Source organism: Simochromis diagramma, unplaced genomic scaffold (assembly GCF_900408965.1).
Source record: "Simochromis diagramma unplaced genomic scaffold, fSimDia1.1 OVJJ01000683.1, whole genome shotgun sequence".
Lineage (NCBI taxonomy): Eukaryota > Metazoa > Chordata > Actinopteri > Cichliformes > Cichlidae > Simochromis > Simochromis diagramma.
Window position 1 is genome coordinate 938,499 of NW_024387158.1, and position 21,913 is coordinate 960,411.

Here is a 21,913-nt window from a genome sequence, read left to right on the forward strand (position 1 = left end):
AAACTATTTCAAAAAATTATTTATGCTATTAGTTTTATCCATTTATAACACAGAGTTTAAATATCCAGCTAAAAGCAGACTAATAGTTAACTATTAGTGAAAACAAAATTAATAAAGATGACTAACCCAAACAGCAGTTGGCATTCTGATGGAAAAAGCTTTACATACTATAAATACATTCAAAAAGCTAAAACTAAAATAAATGTTAAAGTTAAATAGAAAAAACACCATTGGTCAAATAGCAATGTTTAATTCTGATTCAGTTTCAGGAAGGGGACAAAGCAACTGTGAATACAATGATAATTATAATTAAAAAATAAATAGAAAATAATGGCAATTACAATGTGTTACAAAATAGGCAGAACATTTTTAAAAATCTTTTTTGTTTTTTGTTTAGTTTTTTGTAGTAAATTTGTTTGTTCATATTTTTCAAATATAATTTTGCGTAGCTCAACGTGGAAAAGAATTTCTGTTGCTTTGTCAACACAATGTTGGACCACAACGAGTAAATAGTTCATACAAAAAAAATGTCAACTTTAAAAAAACCACATTAAGAATAATTTCAACTTTATCTTGATGACTGCTGACTGTCCATTTTTTTGTCACACATGCATCTTTTATGTATGACCTTGATTTTTACAATTGGTTTAACACTTTTAAACATACAGTATACAGTGCCAACAATGATCCTTTATCCAACTAATAACATTAAAATTATCATGTTTAACAATTTGTCTGATACACACACACGTTCTCTAATGAAAACAGTTGATTATACAATACGTAAACCCGTGCCATGATGGGTTATAAATGTAAAACAATATAAAAACATACTAACTTTCAAATGGCAGAAAAATGCCATGACACACAGCTCATATAAAGTATTTTTGAAAGCCCTCAAAAGAGGGTAAACCAACAGAGGGAAAATGAGGCTTTGTACATTTCACAGTGCTGAAGGATGTCAGAGAGACAATGAATGTCAGTGCTCTCCCAGCTTTATGTTGTGGAAAAGGCCTACTGGCAATGCCTTCATACTTTGGGCTTTTTCTCATTTACTCTATGACGACATGTGTCTTTTAACTCTACACCTTAACCACTCTCATTTTACATTGTAATCACTGTGTATTTAAGAAAATGTTTGTCAGTTTTCTTTATCTTGCATTATCATCAATTCCCAGAAGATGACCACAACTAAGAAATGCATCATGCTACCAATTAGTGGGTCTCAAGCAAGAAATACTTGTATGAATAAATATAGTTACTTATAGTATTTAATTTAAATAAAATTGCACAAAATCATCAATCTTTACCTGAATAAATGTAAACAAACTAAATTATGTAAGATTAATATTTAGTTATTTAATTAATAATATTATCAATTACCAAAAATGTCCAATGTAATCCTCTTCAGTTTCCCAAGGTTGGCTCAAACTCATCAAACCACTGCTGCTTGAAAATAACTAGAAATACTTTTAAATGACCCCAAGTTTACTGGGTTTGGATCATACCACATTCCTTTGCAATCTTGTAAATTTGAATTTTCTCATAAATTGACCACAGCGTTATAAGGTTAGATCAACCTCACCTCACCATTGACACCACTCATGGCTTCCCCCATTATAATCTCAGAAGATCTGGCTGTTCTTATAAATAGATCACACATTGCTTGTTTGGATTAACATCAACTTCCAACAGATATCACTTACAAATTTATGATTTATAATATGAGAATGTCAGAGCTATTCTTGTGTGTATATATATATATATATATCAGCTCTTTCAATGATGGCCCCATGTAATATTTTCATACGAATAAAAGGGAAACTGCTCCAGCACCTCTTTACACCCTATATGTGATTTGACCTCAGTAACTTATTTCTGAGTTTAGTTTACAAAATACTGTTTTGTAAATCTTATTCACACTATGCTTCAAAATGAAAGTTTATATGACTTGTGATCGACATGTCATTAGCCAATACACAACTAGTTTCGCAGTCAGACTCGGCCCTCCTTGTCACATTCAAATGTTTGTTAACCAAAAGCTGAAAACAGTAAATTCAAACCTTCAAACGGGGCTCCAACTTGTATACCGTCTATCGAAAACACACTTATCCCAATCCCCAGTTTGATTTAACAGGTCATTCTTGGGCAATGTGTTTATGTAAATACCCAGTGCTAAATGTTTTCTATTGCTTTCCATTGTATTACTAACAAAAATCTTAGAAAAACAGGTGCTTTCAACTTTTTCCAACTCAGAAAGTGAGCTCATAGTTGGATTTGACTTTCCCCTCAAAAATGAAATGCAACAATGAACCTGCACAGCCATGATACAACCCTGGCCGTTGGTCACATATTCTGTAGCATAAAATTGTCTTTCTTTTGGCTAATATTACCAGACAATGCAGATGCAGACAAATTGCTGGTCACTGGCAATATGCTATCTGAAGCCATATCAGTATTTGAGTCGTGAAGTTTATGTTGGAGTCTGTTGGTAATTAGTGGGATATTATTGGCTAGAGCCAAACAAGTTTATAAATAATCATTATACCGTTTAGGAGCAGTGTATCCTATGGGGGAGTGACCCTGTTTAGCTTGAACCTTTACTTTTAGAACTGTGTAAACTTAACACACACAAAAAGCTACAGAATGAGAAAAATCCCAAAAGCATAATAGGGGTGCTTTAAACAAAAGGTGCTATGTAATGGAAGGAAATTCAAATTAATTGTATATATAAATAAATATATATGTTTTTTTAAGCTGAGTTGGCATTAAAAATAAGCCAATAATAACCTTACAGAAAAACCTAATTTTAAGGCAAGAATACAAAAATATTCTTGCATGAAACTTTTTGTTTCCATTATCATACTTAACATGTGGACAAGTTACAATACAACGATCTGCAGACAATTTGCAGCACTCACGATGTGCAGAAGTGTATGTTAATGTATGAAAATCCCCAGTCAAATTTTGGGAACTCCTTTATGAATGTACACCAATAAAAAAAACCAAACAAAAAACAATTTAATCATTAAATACAAAATACTCCAGCCAGTGATTTGTGCTATAGTTTCAAATGCTGGTCTGTAGAGTCAATGCCTGTGTACTGTTGCATTCTTCAAACTCATAATAGTGTTCACATTTCGAGAGTGTTCCTACGTACACCTTAACACTGTACTCAAAGAATTTCAGCAGCAGGACACTTCAGAGCAACTGATACACAAAAAACAACATAACACACACACAAAGAAGTTGGTGAAAACTGAGCCGAGCTACAGCAAAGAGAGAAAGAGGCTGGAATGGAAGTTTGACTCAGTTGTTCTCGAACAGAGAAAGCAGATCATCACTGCTGTTGTTGGGAAGGTCCGGAGGGCCCAGATAGGACAGCAGCTCATCTGGGTTGGTCAGCTCAGGAAGAAGCTTGATGACAGATAATTAAGGAAAAAAAATAGACACTTAAAATGTTTTTAAAATTAAATAAACACTGAAAGTTTGAGATACAGCAATCTTATTAAAACTGTATTCAAATCTTTATATACACAAACAAGAACCAAACTTCTTGTTTACCCCACTCTTTCTGTGGATCATGTTCATATTTCTGTTCCTTTATGGGAAATGTTTTGCTACACTATGTTTATACGTTTTTATGATTTCTTTACTATTCTTTTTTATTTTTTAAACTGAAAATTTAGTACGACATCAACAGGCCTCTACTCACATCTAGCGCATGATCTGTCCCCTCTCCTACAGGCAGTCCCGGGCCGCTCAGACCAAAGGTGCCTTCGCTCTGTCCGAGGGTATTCTGGGTATTGGTGCTCCGCTGTGGCAGAGGGCTGCTAGTGTCACACAGACTCGGGTTACTGTGCACACCTGAGCCATGCTGCTGGAGGATGTTATGAGAGTGGTCAATTTGTCCAGAATGAGCCGTCTGACAGGAAAAAGAAAATAAAAAAGGAAACAAGAAGGGAATGCTTATTTTACAGTATCACATGGACAACATTATTCACCACAAATAATACTGTGCAAGGACAATAACGAAGCAGCTGCATGTGACAGGATTTGTTTTAGTGGCCGATGACTGTAAGTGTGAGCAAACATGTTGTTGATGACAGCCAAGCGCAGAGAAGCATGATTATAAGCTGGATGCCAAATGATTCAAACCAAAACAAATAACTAACCAATCAAAAGGCAAACACTCTTATAGCTAATTGATAACTTTTAAAATATTAGGGGGAAACTTTACATTTTGTCTATTTTGCCAAGCACTATCATGACCATGAAAGGTGTGCATTATTTTGAAGTCTAAAATCAGAAAACTGCTCTCCAAAAATAAAGAACATTAAACTTTTACAAAACACTCTTTTTTTCTCACTTTTAATGAGGCAGTGAGAGAACAGTGTGTTACCCAGGAGCTCTAAGAGACCATAAAAGACTTACCTTGTGGATTTCTAGCTTTATATACTTAAATTTACCATAACAGTTCTGCTTACTTAACAGTTAATAATAATCCTCATCTATCTTATATTGGGGCTTGGTGCAGACCTCAGTTCATCCTCTATGTGAAAAAAAGCCATTTTAGCCCATTAAGGCCATGCTCCCACATAAGCCCACATTATTTCTGATGGGCTGCCCTTTGTTAACAGAAGCTTTGAAAAACAAGACCATCTCTGAATCGAGGACGGGGCCTAAGGGTACATCTTTCGCCATTTTACAATGCTGTGATTGCAGCCATTCCCCAACTCTCTGTGAATGGTACTCGTGGCCATTGATCAGTGGTTGTTGATAAATGGTCATGAGAATTTGCATAATTATGATCAAGGAACTGACCTCCCAGCCCATTGTTCCTTCAGTTGGCTGGTTTCAGTCATTATGCAAATGTACTGTTTATAAGGTTGGGGAAACCTGCAGTCAGCTGAGACTGAAGAAGTCACTTGGATGAGTGATGAAACGTTTCTACCACAAAACGCTACGTCCAGATGAACAGAATCAACTTTTGGAGAAGTGGGCTCACTGCCAAACGGTGTGGGTGAGAAAAAACAGTGCACAATATCCACTCAGTAACATCCTATTACAGCACTCATTGGTTAGGTTAGCCGTTTACTCTGTTCATAATCTAAATCAGGAGCGTCAAACATAAGGCCCAGGGTCAGAACTGGCCTGACAAAGACTCAAATCTCCCCCACTGAACAGCTTTAGAAAATCTAAAGGAGGGTATCAAGCTTTGACTTTTAACTGTATTTTTATATCTTATATAGCTTTTCCTGTTGATAAAGCTCTCCCCCATGGACATTAAGGTTGGGCGATGTAAAATTTTTCCAATCGTCAATCCAGTAAATGACGACAGGCGATAGATTTGTGCAAGTGACTTTTTGACAGGCAGAGCAATGTAATCATGCACAGACCGATTTGCACATTTAGAATTTATACGTTTTGTTTGGAGGGAATATTTTAACCTTGTTTCAGTATTAATATAGCTACTTTTTGGATTATTCATTTATTTATTTATTTGAGATGTGCCAAATCACACATAAGACTTAACATTACGTTGAAGATTTAAATGGTTTTTAAAAAGTTTGGATTTAAGAGCAGGAATCTCTGAGATAGAGGTTTTCAGTTGAGAAAACATAACAGACAAAATAATTTGAAACAAGAAGTCAGACTTCCAGTAGCTTCTAGTAGCTAGCCCTAAGATAAACTACTATGTGTGCTTCTTCAAGTAATGGACTGCATCAATTAGGGTTACATAAACAACAGTACAGTATATAAGAAGCCTTTGACTGTGGTGCATTTATTCTTGTTTATCGCTGAAGTCTACTTAGCGTCAAAGGAAAATACCTGAGGAAACTGACCCTAATTCTCATTGCTGTGGCCATAAGGTCCCTCTTTTTTCCTGCCCGTTTATTTACATATATATTAATTGGGTATTAAAGATATCCAACCTGCTCAGACTGATAAGGGAGTGGAGGTGGTGGTCCAGAAGGTGCATACTCTCCTAGTATTGGGGTCCCAGGAGTGTTGGGGAAATCTGTAAATCCTGGCTGGTTGGAGAATCCCTGATTCCCTACAACAAAAATAATAGCAAACATTATTTCCATTGGGCAAATAAAAACAGGCCAGTAGATACTTTTTTTTCCTGTTGCATAATAGTACTCAAGGCAACAGTGGAGAGAGAAAACTTCCTGCTGAAGAGTCAAAGAGCATATCTTTATTGCAGTGCTTGTAATATTACTTAGGTCACCTCACATCTATCTTCTATGCTTGTCTATAGTTTCTGCAATGATGCACAATATATATCATGAGTTACAAGTGGGGATAGCATGGAAACCATGGAAACTTCATTTTCTGGACATTTCTGACCAAGCAAACAGTCCTCTTTAAAATGGTATCAATTAAAGAAAAAAAAAAAGCTGTCAAAGAAAGTTGCACCGAAAAAAGTAGATCCAGCAATACATTTGTCAGGCTTTTAAATCCATCTGATTAGAATCAGTGGTTCCACATCAGATCAGGGCTCTTAAACCATTTTATAAATCAAAATTACGTTTTTCTTAAGACCTATTTAAAATCTCAACCAAAAAAAAATCTTGACATGAAATGGCTATTTAAGACAGCTTTTTTGGTATACAGCTCTTTAGCAGTGTAATCCCTATAATAATCCCTTAAACCACAGGGTAGGGATTACTGGTATGATAATGGACCGGTGTGGTAAAGTGAATTTGGGAAAGTGTTTCACATCAAGTAATTTTGTGTTTTTACATCAGTAAAAATAAATGAAGACACATAAGCTGCTACCTTAACTCATTTGACTTAACAGAGTACTAAACAGACCTTATTTGATTGAGGGAGCATATTAGTTATTGTTATTTATCATTTTATAATTTTTATTTTTAATACATAGTTACAGTCATGGTATGTACAGTATGTAGGGCTTTTGTACTGAGCACTCAAAGCACTTTTTTAAACATGTATCTGGGCAACATGGGTTCAGTATCTTATTCAAGTATAGGTTGACATGTAGGTGGGAGTATCCAGGGATCAATCCACACTTTCTAACAGTGTTGCATCGGTTAATTGAAGTTTGTGTGCATGTCTTTATGCACAGTTTTTTTAAGGTCTCAACTTTGGTCTTGTTGTCCACAGGACATTGTTCCAGAAGTCTCATGGTTTGTTCAAATGCAAATTTGGAAAGTGAAGTAGTGTTGCCATGCTCTTTTTAGTGAGATGAGGCTTTCTGTACTTGTGCAGTGTTTTTCTAATCTGATTGTCATAAACGTTAACATGCTAACTCTGCTCTGTAGTATCTCAGATGTAGCTCTTGGGCATGGTGCCATTTCTCTGAGCATTGTATGACCTTGGCTTTTTGGGGGAAATTTGTTGGAACGATCACTCCTGGAAAGATGGCAAACTGTCTGTTTTCTACTGGGGAAAAGCTTCAAATTGTCTGGAAAAGGCCTTTTAACCCTTTCTGAGAGAGAGAGAGAAAGAGAGAGAGAGAGAGACGGACGGACGGACGGACGGACAGACAGATAAGCAACAATTGCTACCTTAAAATCATTGCTGGCTGATATCTTTCTTCCTTGGTATCGTGATAATAGATAACTGTCACAATTTGTAAATGATACAGACTAATGAGTGAGGACCAAGAATGCCGATATCATAGGTAGGCAGAAAACGAGCCATTTTTTAAGGCTGGAAAAAATGTAAAAAAGCATAACACAAATCTAATGAGGAAACCGTGACACTAAAATCAAACATGCAGGCAGCCGCCAGTGCTACTCAGCCTCCTAGTAATCTGAGAAGGTAATTTCATTTCATGGTGCAGGTATTCATTGCCACTCGCGCAATTAAATTCCTTGTGTGCGAATTCAACATCCTGCGTGAATAGAACTTAGCAGCTACACGCACAAAGAAGCCTTTGCACACGTGAGTCTGCTTTGTGTGTATGGGTGCAGCTTCACACTCTTGTGGGTAGCTTTTGCACTAAAAGCTGCTCGCTCAAATCAGACTTTTGACTGTCTGGATGCGGAGCCCAAAGGAAGAGGGGTCCTAAAGTGACTGGTTACTTTAATGGAGGTTATTGCATTAAACAGAGTTACACCATGGCAGCAACATAAGTGTTGTTTTAAAATGTATCTGTTTATAATTTCGAAAATAAAGTTTGCTTTTAACAACAGTTGCTGTTTGCTGTGCAGCAGTGGAAATACTGACAACCAGTGTTGGTCAAGCTACTTGAAAATCGTAATTAGATACTAATTACGGATTACTTCTCCAAGAAAGTAATCCCATTACTTTACTGATTACTTTTTAAAAAGTAATTAGTTACTTTATTAGCGTACAGTGGACGCTAACGTTTTTGTCACTTTTTACAGAATAAAACTCAAAGTAATGTCAGTACTTCTAAGCTTTAAACGCTGCATGGTCGTACTCTCTTCCGCACTCCATATTATCCATTGTTGATCAATACACGTCTGTTGCTGCCACGGACGCCGCACGTTCATACGTCATTGTCATGAGACACTCTCACAAACAAAATCACGTTCTAGTAATGCAGTAACAGTAATCCCTTACTTTACTTGTTAGTTGAAAAAAAGTAATCGAGAACTCGACAATCGACAACTGTCACTGGTTTACGTTAATGCTGAAGAAATCTTAAAAACCATAATTCTAAGGGACATTTTGAAGCACTCCAATCTAGTCATGTATGCAGTTACATGCGTTTCCTGCAGAGTGAGCAACTTTTTGATGGCAGGTTTATACATCTCTATTGTGGTCAAAGTTATAATTGCTAGATCCCAGTGCACACTTGCTTTGCAGATTATGTTTTTTCTCACATGCAACTTTTGAGAGAAAAATAATTCCACAAACTATGGAACAAAGTAAAACAAGAAATACAGAAAAAGATGACAGATTCTAACATACAAATATGACCACAGGATACAAAAAACATAGGAAAGGTAACTAAACCAAAATTACATCTATCCATCTTATAGACCAATCTCCAACCTTACTTTTATCTCAAAATTTTATTAAAGAGTAGTTATAAAACCTAGTTGTATGACATTTTTTATATTAAAAATGTTTATTTGTATATTCATGTAGATTAATTATTTTTTACATTTTGATCTTGGAGGTTAGGTGGGTTAGGGAATGTGAATAAAATGGAATCAGACTGAAAAAAAACTGTAACAAAAAAAAATCTCATTATATTTTATGTATGTTAATTATAACCGCCTCTCTTCAAATTATAACAACAACAAAAAAAAGTCCTCTTTCATACCTGGCCGACTGTACTCTGGGGTGTTCCTGCCTCCTGCATTCAGACTTTGGTAGGGGGATGATGCTGGGCCCAGAGCAGCAATCATTTCCATCACATTTGGTAAGACCATGTGACTTGGACTGACTGTGCGACAGCGTTTGAGGACTGGTCCATCAGGCTCCTCTTTTATGTGAAGGTCAGGTTTAACAGGCACCGGCCTCCAACCACATACTGGGTCTATAGTGATCTCCTCATAGTCTGAACTGAGGAAGGGAGGGAAGGGTGAGACATGAAAATTGAGGACATTAAATAACAAAAATAAATAAAATGTGGAGCTTTTATCAAATTCTGTCCATTTCTAATATCATGTGTCCATAATTCATTAAATGCAGTTTTACTTATATAGCACCAGTTCCCAGCAACAGTCATTTTAAGGCATTTTATATTATGATGAGCTTCCAATATTAAAGAGAGAACCCAAACCATCTGATGATTCCCAATTAACAACACTGGAGTGATGAATGGAAACTAATGCTCCTGTTTAGATCCATCACTTGTTGTCCTCCACTTGTTCTGTTTCCTCATGTTTTTTTAAGGACACACCACACAGCATGTTAAGAAATGCCAATAATAGCTATTTCTGCTAATAGCGCTTTTGGAATCCTATTGTTGGTGAAAAAAAAACTATTTTATGTCTTTCAAACTATGTTATCTTTGTCATTTCTCATAAATTCAACTAAAATGTGAACTAATTAAGTGTGTTTGCAATGGTCTGCTATTAAAGTACCTAAAAATACTATTTAAAACTGGTTCTTGGCTTAGTTTTCTGTTATGTGTAGCGACAAGACTAGTTCATTTCATGAGTTGGGTGCCTTTTTTACACTTGAATGATTCAAAAGGCCAGAGCTAAGTTGTTCACCAAACAAAAAATAGTCCTCTGAAAATGGTCAAGTAAAGACTGGGCAAAAAGTAAGTGAAAAAGCAAAACTTTAAAAGATTTTAAAAGAATAATTGGAAGCAAAATATAAAGAAATAAAAGGTGACTCAACATTTTGTGTGTGTGTGTGTGTGTGTGTGTGTGTGTGTGTGTGTGTGTGTGTGTGTGTGTGTGTGTGTGTGCATATAGCATTATTGTGAACCTTGTTCTTTTTAACCACAAAAATGTAGTGAACTGAAAATTGGCAACCTCTTTAGATAGCAGTTTATCATTTTTCAGGATTATGGCAAATAAAGAATTACTTTGTTTTTTGTTAAAAATGACAGCAGTACAGAAGTGAGTATATCAATTAAATTCAATGTCATTTTACTTGTATATATCAACGGTAGTCGCCTCAGGTACTTTATATTGTAAAGACTGTAGAGACATAAAGAGAAAGCACCAACAATCAAACTACCACCTTGGAGCAAGCACTTGGTGACAGTGGGAAGGAAAAACTCCCTTTTAACAGGAAGAAAGCTCTGGCAGAACCAGGCTGGGGGAGTAGCAAGCATCTGCCATGACTGCTTGGGGGGTGAGTATCATGACCCAGTGGTATGGAAATACCACTGGTTAAGTAACTATTTAAAGTAACAACACTTACTTTTGGATATAGACAAGAATCCCAAGCATATATTGGTCAACCTCCAGTCCTTCTAGCAAAGCTGTTTTACTGTGAACAAGAGGAGCAAACAGCTGGTGAAAACTTTATGCTGATTACTGATTATGAAAAAAGGGCAACAAGTCATTGTTAATGCACTTACTTGCAAACAGGGCATCGCCAGGTCCCTCTTTCACAGTTTAGCTGCAAATAGGACTCCAGATCGAAACACTATAAAAAAAAGATCAAAGATTTCCACGTTGAAAGAACTCCACCGAATTTATCTGGAGGTGTAAGTAATAAGTGCACACATGACCTTACCTGTATGTGCCTGCAGTCATGGCCTCTGGCTGGCAGCTGGATTCGTTTGAATGTGATGGGGCATTTGAGAGAAACTTTAATAGCCGTCTGCTCCACTCCATCCTCCCCATTCAGACCAGGGGTTCCAGGAATGGTGCCACTGCTGAAGTTTCTTTTTACTGAAACAAAATGACCATAAAAAAGAAAAAGATGACTACCCGAGTGCTCCTAGTACTCCTTTGAGGAGAAAACTCTACAGCCGAAATAGACAAAGATTTTTCTGTATCAATGCTGGTGTGAAGACTGTTTGTGCTGTACTGATCCCCTTGCAAAGTTTCTTTCAATAAATCCCCAAATCAGTTTTCTTTCAATGGTGAATTTTATTTTTCACAACTGGAAGTCTACAAAGTTAGCTCCTTCATTCTTCATTCTGTATTCTCTGTAACTTAGAAGGTAGAATGGGTCATTTACTAATCGAATGCTTTGTGGTTCGATCCCTGACTATGCTAGTTTGCATGCCAGATATCCTTGGGGAAGCTGCTAATCCCAAAGCTGCTATTTGATGCATCCACCAGAATATGAATGTTAGATAGAAAGCACTTAGACAGAAAAAAGTGCTTGTATGAATGTTGAATGAGACATGTTGTACAAAGTGCTTTGAGTACTCAGTAGTGCTATGCAAGTACCAGTCCATTTGCCAGTTGCTACTTTTCACAAATACTGAATACAATAAGGAATTCGGTTCATAAACTATCGTGTCCAATGATTAGCATTATCATATCTCTAGACTATAAGTGTTTATTGTCTCTCTGCTTTTCAAATCTATTTCCTCACATATCCTGCATACTTTTAAAAAAACCAAGGTGGCTATGGTAAAACTGGGGTGACTGTAGCTCAGGCGGTAGAGCAGGTCATCTACTGATTGGAAGGTTGGTGGTTCGATTATCCTTACTAACCCCATGTTGCTCTCTAATGCATCCATTGTAGTGTGAATGTGTATGAATGTTAGATAGGCATTAACAGCTTAGAAAAAGTGCTTGTGTGATTGGGTGAATGAATTACTTGTATAAAGTGCTTTGAGTGCTCAGATAGGGTAGAAAAGCGCTATATAAGAACCAGTCCATTTACCAAAACTGTTCAACTCTAGGCTTAGTCACAGAACCTTGGTAATCAATATGCGACCTCACAGCTAGTGTTGCATAAAATACAAATACACATACACACTATACCAAGTTGTACAGGGCTTTCTAATTCACTGAATGAATGCATAGCATGGCAAAGTGTTAAGTGGAAACCAGTGGGCCCTGCTATAACTGATGAGGTTGATAACTCACTCTTTGTAATGCAGTGCTCAGCCGGCAGCAGTCTCTTCTTCATCAGACCCTGCAGAACAGACCTGACAGATGGCCGGTGCACCAACTGTAGAACAAACAGGTGGGACTGGGGACAAAGAGACATAAGGGGGCAAACAGGAGTACAAAATGAGGTTAATTCATTAGTTCAATGTAACGTACTGTACTAAATTTTCTGCATTTCTGTGACTGAGTCAGGAAACAGTCACATCGAGGAACTTACACAGCAGCATGCTGTCACTGTGATCTGTACAGTGTTGCGCCCTGGCTGACACACTTGCTTTAGATACAAGGGCTTGTGGGAGGTTTTGTTGTCACCTCTTTCAATGGACAGAGGAGTTGCATTAACACTGACCTGATGAAAATGAAGAGAGAAGAAGAGAAAACGTCAACAAAATCCTGGCAAATTAATTACCACCTTTAGAAGATCCCTTCTAAAGGTGGTAATTAAAGTTGAAATGTGGGGACAGTTACCTCTTCAAAATGTTATCTCAAGAACTGTTTATAATTAGTCACAGGAAACCAAACCAATAAATACAAAACATATCCAGCTATCTCTATTATAGACCACTGAGTTTTAGACCATCAGTGTGATGACATTTTTTAATTCAAACTTTTTCCCCCTTTCATATCCATTCAAATGCATCTTTAAGGGTTCAGACTTGGCTTTAGGTTTAAAGTAACAATTCGATTTAGGGTCAGAGTTTAGTGCTTAGTCTAATTGTTAAACCTATGAATAACAGACATATGAATGCACTGATAATAAATGTCCATACAAAAAGCCAAACATACATACCATACATACGGCTGTGTGTGTATATTGACGTCCATATATCTATATATAAATATATAACAGATATGGATGCTTACTTGCACAGAGGCAGGCCAGTTAGTGTTCATTTGTCTGTCTTCGTGGTGGTAACACTTAAACTGCAGCTCTAAATCTGGCCTGTGGAGGGAGACACAAAACAGCTGTCAGGGGAAAAGACTGGGTGGGGTTGTCAGACATTCTTCATTTGTTTTCTTTCTGCTGTTTTAAATTGCTCAGGAAGAGAGCAATTTATTTTCATATCACACCATAGTCAAGCACAGTGTCCCTCAAATATTTTCAAAAAGAACCTATAACATTTTTTTCTTTTTTTCTGTCATATCCTGGACATGCACAAGTAATCTATGTAAGCCAAAGCTCAGGCTTCAAACTGTTCCAAACACTGTTTCTCACTTTGTTCTGCTCTCGTCATGTGACTGCAATGTCAGTCTTTATACCTCATCATTAGTGTTTTGTAGACAGAGTCTCGCAGATGGAAGGCATGGTTGCTGACAGCCAGGTTGTGCTCCAGTCTGAAAGGCTCCAATACCACACCATCTCGTACAGGGAAAGTCAGACGCAGGTCGTCACTGGGGTTACCTTGAATGGAAAGTTGCAGTTTCTGATGCATCACTGAATTCAAGGTCTATCTGGTGCCTTGACAGACAACTGAGGCAAGAGAATGTGATCCCATTTTTTCAAATAAAACAGACACTTTTGTTTATGCCTAATTTTATCCTGAGAGGAGTCTGAAAGAAAACAAAAGTAACTGTACCTTTTTAGATGAATACTAAAAACCTCTGACCTGCACGTGTTCTCATTTACATTTTTTTTGTGACCAGTTGTTCTTTTATGGATACAATGTTTATGACTCAATCAATTTTTAATTAAACATTTTGATGTTTGTTTGTTTTCTCAATTGTTAATTATTCTTCTACTCTGTTATTAACACTGTGAGAGCTGAGGTAGAGGCAAGTTTTCAGTGCCATTCATCACAAGATTAAGGAAATGCTACAGAGCCTAAATTCAAGTAATTTATTATTTCCAGTCAAACTTCATCTGTATGTCATCTTTAGCAGTGTACTTACTCTGTGGCAGCTGAGTCTCACCTGTAACGGGCTGCTGGGTGTTGATGTTGGCTTTGGTTTCTGTTGTAAGGTAGGGGGGTTTGGTTTCCTGGCCTGGAGAAAGGTAGGGAGGTATGGAGGTCCCCGGTGTCATTGGAGGGGTAGGATTCCCTCCCATTGGTGAGGTGGGATACCCAGGAAGCACCCCACCCCGAACTGGCTGAGAGACGAGGATGAGGAATATTTAGAGCATCAAACCTAACTAAAAAGTATTTTCGGCACTTGACTTGTTCCACATTTTGTCATGTTACAACCTTATTACTAAATGGATTAAATCGATCCTCTCTACATGCACAACCCTATCTAATTTAAGCACATGTTGTTCTTTAATTTAAGTACTTTAACTTAAGTGCATTAGAAAAGTTCAAAAAGCATCCAGGACAGAAATAACTGCATTACACTTCAGAACAGAACTTCGGCTCTTTGTAAGTACCTGTACAGACAGCATGCTAATGCTAAGCTAGTCAAGAACCCTGAGTAATATTAAAGCTGACTGAATTCTAACCTCAGCAGCCAGACGCTGAATTTCAACAGGCAACAAAAGCATGAGCAGTCAGGCTGCAGCCTGAATACCTTTCTACCTGTTCATGTTTCTACAGTAGAATCACTGCGGTGATTGCTTTGAAGTCTCTTTCTACTGGTTTTCTTCTTTACTTTATACTGTTAGCTTGTGTAAATACTGAGAGAAAAATCATGTGTGTCCTCATTAGGATAGGGATTTGTGTTAGTGTGTGGGACTGTAGCCTATAGATTCATATTGTTAAATGGTAATTATGAGACAGTGGTTTTCAGATAATTTTACAGAGAACCATGAAAGTAATGTAACGAGTAGTGACACAAATTACTTTCTTCAGTGTGTAATTAAGTAACTACTGCATAACTTAAAAAAATTTCTCTTTGTAATATGTGTAATAAATTTTTGGAGTAAAAACCCCAACATCGATCATAACAAACAGGGGCAACATCTCCATCACGCACAAAAATTTGACAGCATGCAAATAATTGCACGACTGTAATGACTTTCATATGTTGTTCTTAAATCAGAGTTGGTGAGAACCTAATGCGAACTGACAAGGAATCAAATCTAAAAGTGATATCGATAATGGAATTAAAACTACTAAATTCTTATCAAATTATATGATGCCCCATGATGAACATTAGATACTGTAAGCAGTAGAAAACTAGCTTCTGCTTTACAATCCTCACACAGTCCTGCAACCAAACATCACGACTTCTAAGTAGAATGAATCAAAAACAGCATGAATTAAATTCAAACATTAAAAAATACTTAAAACTTCTAATTTTTAGATATTAAAATCTTCATAAAATATAGGAAGCCATAGAATTTTAGTATAACAAAACTAAGAGAAACTGAGCTTAGGTGTTCAGTGTTGACAGCATAGGGTGAGTGCATGGAGGACTTACCCCGTTCACTGCAGCCTGTGTGAAGGCATTGTATCCTCCTGGTCCTCCAGTTGCCATGCTGCCCTGACCATTGAAAGGCTCTGACTGAAGACCACAGAAACCAAACATGACATTGAGTACCCAGGTATGTCGACACAAAGATGTGGAGAAAACACATCTGCAATTAATGCAATTCTTTTGTTAAACCCTTTGGATGAAAGGTGAGAGTCTGCACTTCATTCACATTGTATTAATTATTAGGGTCCAAGCACACAATTGTGAAGGCCCTACTCCATCTACTCTGTGAAACGAATAGAATATTTAAAAGCCTAAACATACTCAAAAACGAATTCAATTTTGCACATGCATCAAAACTGGTGAAAATGTCTGTATTTTACTAGTTTTGGGACATGGACAGAGCAAAATAACTCTGTAGTGACCCCTAAAAAATTGCAAAGAAATGAGCCCACATGCTGTATTTCATGTACATGTATGAAATTTGGCAGACATGTAGCATCTGTAGACACACAAAAAATCCTCTAGGAGTGATACCCTAAACCCAACAGGAAGTCTACCATTTCGAATCAAAGATAACAAATTTTGGCACCACTTTTATCATTTCAACTTGGCAAATTTAAATGTTTTGCCATGAAGCATGAAACTGCTGTAACTCAAAGACACATTGTCCAACATAACACTGTCTCTCCTAAGCTTCTCGGGGGTCATGAGAGTCCAGAAATGAACACATTGATATGTCAAATCTCAGCAAAAGTTGGTGTGCCACCTAGTGGGAACAGGAAAAGTCATGTAATATACTTTGAAATACTGGTTGACCAGATTCACGTCAAATCCAAATAAACATCAGACCTTGATGACACTTCAGTGTGAACACTTTTATTTAATGGCACACCCTGGGGTGGCTGTAGCTCAGGTAGCAGAGCAGATCAGCCACTAACCAGAAGGTTGGTGGTTTAATCCCAGGCTGCTCTAGTCTGCATGCCAAATATCCTTGGGCAAGATACTAACCCCATGTTGCTCTCCGATGCATCCATCGGAGTGTGAATGTGTATGAATGTTAGATACTTAGCACTTAAGCTTAGAAGTGCTTGCGTGAATGGGTGTGATTGGGTGAATGAATTAGTTGTATAGAGCGCTTTGAGTGCTCAGACAGAGTAGAAAAGCGCTATATAAGAACCAGTCCATTTACCATTACCATTTACCCTGATGTAATGTCTCAAGCTGTAGAAAATAAGTCTCTTGGAACTATAGCCCAAACCCAACAGGAAGCCAGCCTTTTTAATTTAAAGTGAAATTTTGGCTGCAAAGTTTGTATATTTGTTACCAATTTCAGGCAAATGGAGGCAAGTCCCTCCTTCAAGGGATTTCATCTGCTCAACATGATATTTGGTGAGTGCAGTTAAAGACTGTGATGATATTAAAGGGCCACACAAGTGGCAACAGGAAAAACGCATAATCGCGTGAATCTGCTTACCCACAGCACGCAGGAGCTGTAGCTCGGCTTGACCAGGACCCTCCTGGACATGCGCCAGGGTGTCAGGCTTGGATGCTTGTACCTTCAATTTTGTTTAAAATCCACTTTGGTGTTATATAGAGGCAAAACTAGACTCTAAATAGTTCATCTTTATAACTCAATAAACTTCAGTTAGTTATTTTAACAAAAACAGCCAACTGGTTTCAATTGTCCTCTCATTTCTGTTTTGTAAAAAATAAATAAATTGGTTCAAGTAGACAAAGCACTCGCCCTAGACTGCAAGACCAGACTGACCAACCTGTGACTACAAGACCTATGACTTGATGCCCCACACCTGGACTGAAGGACAATGGAATGTCATTAGGACTGGAGAAGTGTAGTCACATGGTAACAAAGAGAGGGAAGGTAGTCAGAACTGAGGGGATCGTACTACCAGCAGGCAAAATTGCAGACACTAAAGACAGCTACAAATATCTGGAAATCCCACAGGTAAATGGACACCACAAAGAGGCCGCTAGGAAAGCTGCAACCACCAACTACACAGGTGGTCAGAGAAATCCTGAGGGGATAGCTGAACGGTATGAACAAGATCTGGGCTATCAACATCTACCTGCTGCCCGTGATCAGGTACCCTGTTGGGATAATAAGCTGGCCAAAAGAGGAGATAGAAGCCACTGAAATCAAGACGAGAAAGCTCCTGACCATGCATGGAGGGTTTCACCCCAGTCCAGCACCCTGAGACTGTACACTAAGCGGAAGGAAGGAGACCAGGGCATAGTGAGTGTCAGTACCACAGTCCAGGATAAGACAACAGACATCCACGAGTACATCAGGAAGATGGCTATAACCGACCACGTGCTCAGTGAGCAGAAACCCAAGAAAGAGGAGCAAGAGAAACCATACCATGCATTGTATGTACTAGGGCAGTCACAAACAATTATTTTGATAGTCGACTAGTAACAGGACACTGGAGTAAATTCTCTACCATTTCACACTTCTGTTTGACATTTATTCAGCTGTGTAAAAACTATATCTTTAATCTCAGCCAAACCAATTTACTCAGGAACAAATAAAACACCCCAAACAATAACATTTTTAAATTATCTGAGTGACTTATATATCATGTTCAACCTGAGTAGAGTAAAACGGCGGGGGGGTTTCAAAATGATGTGCCGGGAGTTCGCTGTTCTCGCCGGCTCTAGTGAGCCTTCAACCCTCTAGCTATCGATGGGTCTCCGAAAATGTCGGCGCACTTTTGCAAATATGTGATGTCTTGATAAACCGAGCAGATATTTGACGTTTACACAGCTACATTCTCGCCTGAAAATATGTTAAAAGTTTATTTTGTGACCCAGAAAGAGTAATAAGAGTAATATTAAAACTAAGTAGCATTGTTACAAACTGGAACTGGCTGGGCTGTGCTATGAATTCTGAGATAGGTTGGGCCACGAAGGATACACCGGACCCATCCTTCAAATCTGGGGAAATGAAAGACGCATTTTTCGGCCGTGTTTGGGGGAGCCTTCGAATTTGGACAGGCTTCACCGCATCGCTGTAACATAACTGCTTCTAGGGCTGGGTATCGTCACTGATTTCTAGAATCGATTCTGATAGACAAAGTCCCGATTCGATCCACGATTCGATTCAATTTGATTCAGGGAAATTTTGCCTCAGACAGTCGGAAATATTATAATTCAGATCATGCATCAGTACATTTCCATACTTTTATATCTATAAAAAGAAAGCTGACACTTGCAAGACGTTATCAAAGGTGTAAGCATCACAGATGCCTTTGTGTCAAAGTAGCTGAGGATAAAACACAGAAAAACGATTTTATAAAAACATTCTGCAGTAGATCACAAACGAAAGAAAACCATTAATCAACATCTGAACATTACCTGATGCTGCTGAGGTGAAGCAGGGCAAAGTTATAGAGGTTTTAAAGACACAGCTAAGCGTTTTTCAATTTTGCATAATTTTAAAAAGTTTACATTTGTTCAGAAGCCTACTGAACAACAGAAATGAAGCTTTTTTTTTCAGAAGTAAGTAAAAGGAGACTTGTGCGTAATAAGCAAGCGAATAATGCAGAAAACAGATTTTTAGACGGGAAATTGTTCTTGAAGTGTACTGTGAGAGAGAGAGAGAAAGAGAAAGCTGTGCATGAAGTGTGATTTTATCTCGGTGGAAGCAAAACAGCAAAAGTAAGAGGAAATTCATGACGATGTTTATGTGAAGGGTAGTTTGGATCTTTTTTTGCTGCTGGTTCAGTCAATATTGTTTGGAGAGAGATAAAACCTACAGCTTCAGAATCTAGCGCAAAAAGGGCGTAAACACAAAGCATGGACCCGCCGAAACATTAGAATCAGCGAGCTGTCGGCTTTCATCCCGACTGTGTCCGTGCCGTCGGGTGAGAAAGGCGACATCTCGCTGATTCTGATGCGTCAGCGGGTCCGCGCTTTGTGTTTACGTCTTTGTGCAGAATCCGTGTACCTGCTCTCATTTATTGTTTTAGCTGTTTGGTGGTTGTTGAAATTTTGTGAGGTTTAACCTGAGATTCTGGCGTTTCGGGCAAAATAAATTTATATTAAAAAATCGATTCAGGATTTTAATGAATCGATATCACGTTATCCAAGCTAGAATCGATTTTAATCGATAAACTGATAATCAAAACCCACCCCTAACTGCTTCTGCTTCTTCGGGGTTTAACGGCAGCTGGCATCCCTGGACATGCAGTGCTGCCATCTCCTGTTTCGGTCCGTTATTACACTCTTAAATACTACTACTTATTCCTGCGTCTTTCGGGATCTTACAAAGCTTCAAACAACGCCTCGACTATTAAATTAGTCGTCTGCGATTTTAATAGTCGACGTAATCGTGACTAGTCGACTAATCGTGGCAGCCCTAGTATGTATCACCGGCTAGCTAGCTAGTGGATCTAAGAGCAGACCACAGCAACCTCCCCGAGCAGGTTTCAGTAACCATTACAATGGCAGACATCCAAGAAAGGGTCTCCAGTATGAAGCACTGGACAACACCAGGCCCCAACATGATTCAGCCTACTGGCTGAAGAAGCTGACTGCGATCCATGAGCATCTGGCAGTACAAATGAACCACCTGCTAGTTGATGAGAGAGACCCAGACTAACTGAAAACCAGACAGTTCTGATTCCCAAGGACCCCCCCTAGAAGGTACTGGCACCATCTAACTACTAGCCAATAACCAATATTCTAGATATAGTTGTGCCAGGTGAAATAGTTTCAGCATCTGCTTTTATTCTGTACATTACAAGTTTTATTTAGGAAATTATAAGATAGTCAAATATCCTTAAAAATTATGTTAATCTCAAACATCCCAAAGCTGCTTGGCTCTGTTTTGTGGTCACCTTATAATACTGAGGAGGATTGGGCTGTCCAGCTCCAGGGGAAAACTGTGCTGGATTGTGTGATCCAGCAGAGTAGTGTCCCATGTGAGGCATCCGGCTGGAGAGGTAAGAGGGTGAGGTGGCACATCTCTGCTGCGAACCAGAGGGGTATTGCAGAGGCTGGTTAGTGTACCCTGACATCCCACCAGAGCCATACTGTGGTCCAGAAAAACCCTGGAAAAAGACAGAGACGGTAAAGTGGAATTAGAGCTGTTTAATCCATAATTTAAATGGGAAAGTATGATATTGCATGAGTTATCAAGTAAGTATCTAATTCTTTCTGCCTTTTGAATAAACCAAAATAGGGCAGATGAGAGGTAGTTAGCACTGTTGCCTAACAGGAGGTCCTGATTTTGACTCCACCATCTGACCAGAGCCTTTCTTTGTGGAGTTTGCATGTTCTCCTAATGATTTCGTGGGTTCTCTCCGGGTACTTTGGCTTCCTCCCACGGTCCAAAGACAATTAGTGGGGATAGGAAGTGAAATGATGTTTTTAACTGGTGACTATAAATTGCCCACAGGTGTTAATGTGAGTGCAAATGGTTGTCTCTTTGTTAGCCCTGTGATGGATTGGCGATCAATCCAGGGTGTACCCTGACCCTTGCCCTATGGTAGCTAGAATATGGTAGCTACCCCACCCCACCCCAAGTCCCTGATAAACATATACAGAAAAAAATAGATGGATGGAGGACAATATACTATAATATAGTTTGAGTTTGAGCAAACATTTGGTGGGATCACAGACCTCGGAATGGAAAGGCCGTTTGAGTCCTTGTTGTCCGCCTGGATAGCCTCCTTGATGTGGAATCCTCTGAATATGCGCAGGGTGAGAAGGATACAAGCCTCCGGTGGAAGGTGGAAGTCCAGACCTTGAAGAGATCATCCCGCCAGGGTTCATCCCTGGAGGGCCACGGGGGCCCGCATGAGATAGGAATTGGGTGCTGTAAGAGGATGTTCCGCCCAACTGAAAAGGAAAGGAGAAAAAAAACAAAAATGTTATAAAGTTAACTGGATCTTTTCCACAGCATTGACGGTTCACAGAGTTCAGTCACAGCGAGTCAGGGTCTGCATTTATTAAGCAACTCAGAGCTGTGAAAGTTACTTTTGCCCAGTCGCAGTTTTGGTAGTTGAAATAAATACAACCTGTAACTTAAAATGGGAATCCCATTTAACTTAAGTCTA

At 38.4% G+C, this 21,913-nt stretch overlaps 1 protein-coding gene across 8 annotated transcripts in view; it reads right to left on the reverse strand.

Moving 5' to 3' along the window:
* Positions 1–234: 234 nt before the first annotated feature.
* zmiz2 (zinc finger, MIZ-type containing 2) overlaps positions 235–21,913 on the reverse strand; it is a 33,886-nt gene continuing 12,207 nt past the window's right edge. For all 8 annotated transcript variants that reach the window (XM_040048758.1, XM_040048756.1, XM_040048751.1 and 5 more), the window contains 15 exons: positions 21,477–21,695; positions 20,693–20,905; positions 15,840–15,923; positions 14,397–14,574; positions 13,746–13,887; positions 13,350–13,428; positions 12,703–12,834; positions 12,462–12,567; positions 11,149–11,306; positions 10,991–11,058; positions 10,831–10,899; positions 9,272–9,513; positions 5,937–6,058; positions 3,716–3,925; positions 235–3,417 (listed from right to left, as the gene is read on the reverse strand). In XM_040048758.1, coding sequence (XP_039904692.1) covers positions 3,310–3,417; positions 3,716–3,925; positions 5,937–6,058; positions 9,272–9,513; positions 10,831–10,899; positions 10,991–11,058; positions 11,149–11,306; positions 12,462–12,567; positions 12,703–12,834; positions 13,350–13,428; positions 13,746–13,887; positions 14,397–14,574; positions 15,840–15,923; positions 20,693–20,905; positions 21,477–21,695 — 2,130 coding nt within the window. In that variant the 3' untranslated portion in view covers positions 235–3,309. The remainder of the gene's footprint in view (positions 3,418–3,715; positions 3,926–5,936; positions 6,059–9,271; positions 9,514–10,830; positions 10,900–10,990; positions 11,059–11,148; positions 11,307–12,461; positions 12,568–12,702; positions 12,835–13,349; positions 13,429–13,745; positions 13,888–14,396; positions 14,575–15,839; positions 15,924–20,692; positions 20,906–21,476; positions 21,696–21,913) is intronic.